General features: G+C 41.7%; 1 protein-coding gene across 1 annotated transcript in view; it reads left to right on the plus strand.

The window, feature by feature from the left end:
• PAPPA2 (pappalysin 2) overlaps positions 1 to 1901 on the plus strand; it is a 226694-nt gene extending 224793 nt beyond the window's left edge. The window contains exon 22 of the mRNA XM_040984308.1: positions 1827 to 1901. Within this exon, the coding sequence (XP_040840242.1) occupies positions 1827 to 1901 (75 nt within the window). The remainder of the gene's footprint in view (positions 1 to 1826) is intronic.
• The last annotated feature ends 4933 nt before the right edge of the window (positions 1902 to 6834 follow it).

A 6834-nucleotide genomic window follows, 5' to 3' on the forward strand; every position in this document is an offset into this window, starting at 1 on the left:
TATTACTAATCTTCACAATTAATAAGCATGTATAATGTTTAATAAGAAAAATGCAGGCATATATTGCAAGCCCACATGACACACTCCCTGAACCAGATCCTGGGTAGTAATCCTTTCCTTGAGGCCCTTCAGGGATGCACATTCCTAACAGGAATTCCTAACAGCGGATATCAAGCTAAACCTGCAAAACTGAATAGGCTGAAACTCCTTAATGTCATGGGTAAACATTCAGGTGCTCAAACACTTTTTGAAGCTTGTTAGCCATTCTGATGAATTAAAATTATGTGAGGGGTCATTTCCTTCTTTGTTTGCATCTCTATCCTAGAGATACTTCTATCCATATAGCCTATGTGCAGACTGAGATTGCTGCTGAATGACTAATATTTTGCGACTGTTTCCTGTGTGCTTCGCAATATTCTATTAGTGAATGCAGAGCACTGAGGCGGTTATCATATCGCTATTCCATTTGGCCCTGTTTCACTCCGAAACCAATAAATTCTAAACTAAGAGAAACAGATCAAGCGCTTGGACAGCGGATCAGAAATCAAGCCAGCTAGTTTCTTCTCTCACTTGTCAAAGTCACTAGCCAAAGATCCCTTCTCCACAAAGGAAGGCAGCATCGGTTAGGAAGAAAGCATGCTGTCACGATCCGCATCTCATTTTCTGCTAAACTAGGATCCTTCTTTAGTGCATTTTTATGCCTGTGGCCAACATACACAACAATCACTTCAGCCCTTCATTGACTCCTAAATTCTGTTTTACTTCAAACATGCAAATATTATGAAAATTTTGCTGAAAAACCCCACCCAGTCTCCAGTCGGCTTGCACAGTAACCAAGCCCATGGCTTCAGTGTACTTGGATTGGCGATGTACGTGATAGGCTTGTTTATTTGATTCTCATGTGACTCTCTGTGCCCAAAGGGTAAACTCTTTGCCCTGGTGGAGCAATAGCTACAGGCACAAAATGGTGATGCTTATGTATTGACACAAGTACACACAGAAAAGAGCACCTTTTTTTTTTTTTTTGCTGGACCATTCTCTGGCATGGGAGAGGGATAATTTCACAAAAGTGAGGCAGTACAGTCACATACAATGGCGGGAAGATGCAATGTCTCACCAAGTCAGAGCATTTCCTGGCTTAAGAAAGGCAAAACCTTGTGTTTATCATGTCAACATTGATCCTATTGCCCAAGAATCCTGAGGAGTAGAGGTTACACAACTAGTGTATATAAGAATGCTTCAAAAAATTTCCAGACAGTGGGATTAAAAGATAAGCTTATTTTGGTACAAAAATGTTTTTAAGATCCACGCACACTTTTTTTTTCTCATCCATACATTCTATACACTCTTTGCAGACTTCTTATAAATCTTGGCTTTAGCCTGAGCTGAGTTACCTCAGCTTTCTTAGCCTGTCCTGTAACGAGACAATGCAAACACTGACTTCTCTATTTTACAAAGATTTCATAAAGATAGCAGCAGCAACAACAAAAACAAATCACAACCATAGTCTTAGACATTGATGTAAATGGTAGAAGTAATGGCAACGGTGCCTGATAATGCATTCATAGATTTTTAACCGCCTAACTGAAACCACACAAACACCCTCTGGTTTCTGTTGCCCTCACCACTTAGTAAAGAAAAATGTAAGGTCAAGAGGGATGACCCCACCTACAGCACTGTGGCGTGTGAGAGAACTGCGTGTTCATTGCTGGAGTGGCTCTAGCATCTAGTCTTACACTTCCTGAGGGACCAAGAAGCAAAAGTGAAAGGTGATTGAAAACTGGCACAGACGTAATGTTCTTTGCACTTCTCTCTCATCCCCCTAGGTCATCCCATTTGCTGCTGACTGTGACCAGGATGAGTGCACCTGCCGAGACCCCAAGGCGGAAGAAAACCAGTAACTGTGGCATGAAGCTCCTCCTTCCACTTCCCTGGAGGAAACAAAGGTTATGAATCCAAGGAGGGAGAGTGAGAAGAATCTCATATACAAAACGCCAGAATGTCCATGGGTGCCAACCAGTCCACCAAGGAGTCCAGACAGGGAAGAATTTATAGGCAAATACTTCTTTAAAAAGGCAATTGATTTAAAGCAGAAGGAGGAAATAGGATAGACAGATAAGGATCCTCCTCTGCCATTTATATTGTACTCACCTCAGCCTCAACCCTTGTTCTATTGCTCGTTCTGTACACTGCCAGCTACTTATCTCCTTCCAACTTGTAAACCAAAACTCAAATACTAGAAAAGCAGTTGCCAGGGACACTGTGCTAATCCCCCTTTCTGGATTGTCGTCTTTCAGGGCTCACTTACTCTAAACTGGCTCTTCGCCTTTCTTTTGTGTAATCTCCCCTACATAATGAGGTTAGTCACCAATTCTTTATACGTATTTAAACATAATTATATAAATATATTATATATTATATTTTATGCTGTTTACTAAGCTAAAAAGTCTCCATTGTTCTACACATGCTGCTGTGAAGTTCAGGTCCAAAAGGAATGCTGAGGCTTTGGGGGCAGAAAGACAATTTCTTCTACCAGCTTTCCATTGATGGAGGTTGGCGGGATAAATGAGAAATGGAGAAGGAGAGAGAGGGGAAGAAGAAAGAACAAGAAAGTCTGAATACTAGCATGTCAGCTAACCATGTTATCTGAACTGGAAGCTTGTCCATTTGAAAAGATTTGAGGATTGAGGTGATAATACTAAGAGGCATGCAAGATTAAATGTGAGTAGCTGTTTATGGGTATAGCTTTAGATTACAGTTTTTGAATATCTGTCCAAAAAGGTTTTACTAACTCTCTACAATTCTCAGAACTCTCGGATGGAATTGATATGACCCAGGATTTTTGTTCATTTTCATATGCGCCTGTTCCACATGGGGCTTTCAGCTAAGCAGTCAGTCAGCAAGCTTGTTGAGGTTCATTCTGTCATCACCAGCATCTCTGGAACTCACCCACTTCTCCTGCTTTGGCTCTGGTCTCATTCCTTGTCAGAATGTTCAGGCCTGACCATCAATGACAGCCACATCACCATGGAAGTGGTTAGGCGTAAGATGAGAAGTGAGAAGAGAGCAAGCTAGAATGTCGGAATCAAGAAAACATGAAGTGAAGAGATGTCACAGTTAAATCAGGGCCAGTGGCAAGATAATGCAAAGAAGCAAAGCGGCCCCTTCCTTGTTCCAAATCTACAAAGAATGCCCTAGTAGATTCTTTGAGCAACACAGAGTCTGAGATAAATTCTACTCAAGCGTGGCGCATAAAATCTGTGACCCACAGATTTCAATTTGAGCAAAGTGCAGGAACACATGGAGCAAGGGTGACACTCTGTGGGAAGAAAGAAGAATTTCAGCTATGTAGGGCTCATTTCATTTTCTTTATTCTTCTTTCTTATTCGATGGATTAATAAGACTGCCTGTGAATGGCCACATTAACCCTGCCTCTACTTACATCGCAGGCTCACTGCCTTTTTGCAGTTGCATTTTTTTCAAAAACAGTTCTGGATTAGAATGGGGCAGAGGCAGTGGTAATCCAGTCTCTGTTATAATGCAAGCCTTATCATCTTAGCAAGGGCTTGGTGTCTATTCTTCTCAGTATCTTCTCCCACGGAAGTCAAGAATGGGCAAAAGTTAGAGCCAAACTATAACCTATTCATGTCATCTTGTTTGGTCAGTCTTTTTGCTCTTCAAAATAGCTCTGCCAACAGGAAGAGGAAATGATGTTCATTTAATACCAAAATTCTACAATCATATAAGAAAGAACAATATTGTGGGATGGTAAAAAATAAAATTAAGGCAATATATGAATATTTGTAAGTATATGGAATGATGGCAGCAAAGCCATTCGGAAAAGAAAAAAATGCAAATTTTGCCCGTGCAAATAAATCTTGTTCTCTATATTTCCAGAGAAATTGCACCCTAGATATCATCCATTGTCTGAAATCATACTTATTGATCCCAGGAGGGTAATTAATACTATTTCTGAGGTTTTGATGGCTTCAGTATGGTAAGCACAGAGGAACTGTGGAGATTCTCCTTTATAAGATTCAAAACATACATTTTAAAATCGTTCTGTTAAAAACCAAATCCGAATTCTTCGAAGTCTTTAAGGATCTAAAACCTGCCTTGTACATCCTTGCATTGCTGAGACTGAGACAGGGAATTAACTACCCAAGTCATCGCCGGGTTCAGAGACCGAAACAGTGGGCTCATGGTTTACATCACCGTGTGTCTCTGCCAGTCTCCTCACAGGGGCAGCAGTGAGAGCATGTCTACAGCACACTTGGTTTAAAAATACTCTGTCTTCTGTTGAAAGCATCTGCAAGTCACTAACACCCTTGGACACACAAAAAAAGGTGATGTGAGAAAAGTGCTGAGGCTGATAGCCGCGGCAGGTGCAGCCCTGGCAGGTTCTCCTAGACCTTGTCCTTTGGACCTAGTGTAACCCATGACTGGTGAATAATTCAGATCTCAGAGTATCCACTCATGCTCACTTCCTGGGTCTGTGATGTGCTGCTTGTAATAAGTAGAGTCATCAAGAACCTCTCACAGAGACGCCTCAGTCTTCTCATTTCAGTGTCACTTCCGTTTCCTTTTTTCCTAGTAGCTGGTGGTTCTGGTGTCCAGATTATCCAAAGCTGCTTATCCTAGGAAATAGCATAGTAGCCTTCAATCAGAGAGAGACAAGATGAAATAAATAAAGAAAATGGGCTGATATGAGCAAGGGAAAAAGTAAAGAGGTCTCCTTGATTCTCTCCTGTCTTTTCCTCCATTGCAAGGTGTTGGACTTGGCACTTCCCCTCTTCCGTGTGATCAGTATTGAGTGCATCAGCGTGGTTGAAATCATAGTGAAGGGAGCTGATCTACTGTATTGTACCGTAAAACAGCTACAGCCAATTATTTTGTAAGATTATAAAATGTTCATTAAAAAATCAGCACATGAAATGTGAAGTGTCTTTGGTGTCTTATTTGGTTGTTAAATGATCCCATCATGATTAATCAACTTTCACTGCCTTGTACTAGGTCCAGGCCCTGCCAATTGGTGAATTGAATAGTTAGCATTTCTTTTGGTGACTTAGGATGTGTAAGGAAGGTAAACATAAGAAGTCCAAGAGTCGAGATTCCTTACACAGAAGTAGAGTGCTTTGTATTAATGTCAAGAGCATCGTCAGTTGTGAAACAAAGCCTTTAGAGTTCAAAGGAGATGAGCAACACTCTTACATGCCGAAGATCGGTAGCACTTGATGAGGATGGCATATTATTTGATGGGTAGATACGGGGGGAGGGTGGGAAGACAAGCGCCAGGCAAAGTGAAAAATGATGTTGAAGATGTGACGGTAGGAATGGACAGAAATGGGCATTGTTAGACACCAGTGAAATGTTTAGGTTAGCTGGAAGGTAGAACTAAGCTGACAAAAAAAAATGTGACTTTGGGGAATAGTCTCATTCTACATACTTGTTCACAATATAGTTTCAGTTCACAGATGAAAACACCAAGCACTGATCTGATAAAGAGGGTCCCTCAAGGTCCCAGAACTAAAGCTAGGTACTGTGGGGCTCTGAAATGCAAAAAGGAAAAGAAAAGTGATAGTCAATTGAATGGGAGAGATGTAGAGAAATGTTGAGGACGTTGTCTTTGCATTAATCCTACGTAACATGTAAATGCCATCAGCGCTGACAGAACAGACAACACATTAGAAACACAATGTTGAAAGATGATGTGTACCTATTCAGATAAACTTGATTTGAGGGCCAGATATATAAGTACTCGGGAATGCCGTTTATTATGAAGCAATGTTTGGCACCCTGGAGAAGGCTTCTGCAGCAGGAACAAACCTACCACATTCTCTGACCGTGTGAAGAGCCAAATAGCTGCTCAAAGGGCACAGTGTGTATCTTAACACCCCTGTGAATCTTTTGGGAAGATCTGAAGGATAATTGGAAATGTGAACTTGGAGCTTCAAAAGGAGGTTGGAGAGTAGACACGAGTATTCGAAAATAAAAAGAATATTGCCTGCCATTTTTTTTTGTGGTTTACAAAATAATCTAATATGCTCTATAACTAAATATGGGCTAGGCAGAGCAAGAACAGTTTTGTTTTAGACTTTTCTATTTTACAAATGAAGAAACCAAATGTCAGTAACTTTATTAAAATGTGTAAGTTCACATGCTCAGGTTCAGATTAGGATAGGAATGCAAGTTTGACCTTCTCAAATATAACATGTTTTCTACTATACAATATTCAGCCTGTTGGGCCCCAAAGTGTGGCTGGACCAGTTGCAATGGGAAAGCTCAAGGTCATTTTATCTGTTGATGATTGAAGGTGCTCGACGGTTTCCTTGTGGCTTTCTTAGTAGCCAGTTCCACTTCTTTGCCTGCTTGCTGTGATGGCAAACAACAGGAAAACTGAAAACCCTTGTAGGGCTGTCTTCTCATGCCAGGCTCTGAGTATAAGCAGATGCCCTTGCACTAGCCAGTTAGGCCAGCTGGACAGCAACATCTGGCAAGATTACCTTCTGCCTAATAGCATCCCCAGGGAGAATCCTGGACAGAGCCTTGGGAGCTCTGGTTTCCATTGACTGACAAACTTAAATGACATGGTGAGTCACCACCAGCTTTTGGATTCAGGTTATCCAGAAGGTAAGGGATTTGGGATGGAGTGAAAAGGGTACCGCTAATGCTTTGCGCTGAGCAATAGCTCCAAGGCGTCTCTACAGCAGGCCCTTGTGGCCGTACTGTCCTGTATGACCCCCAGGAAGACTGCTGATTCTAGACCAACTTGTTGGTCAGGCAGGGTGGGCTGGGGGAGCGGAGGGGTCCTCAGTAGCTGACTCAAGTGTGGGT

The sequence above is a fragment of the Ochotona curzoniae genome, unplaced genomic scaffold (genome assembly GCF_017591425.1).
Source record: "Ochotona curzoniae isolate NIBS_2020 unplaced genomic scaffold, NIBS_Ocur_1.0 contig_4105, whole genome shotgun sequence".
Taxonomy (NCBI): Eukaryota; Metazoa; Chordata; class Mammalia; order Lagomorpha; family Ochotonidae; genus Ochotona; species Ochotona curzoniae.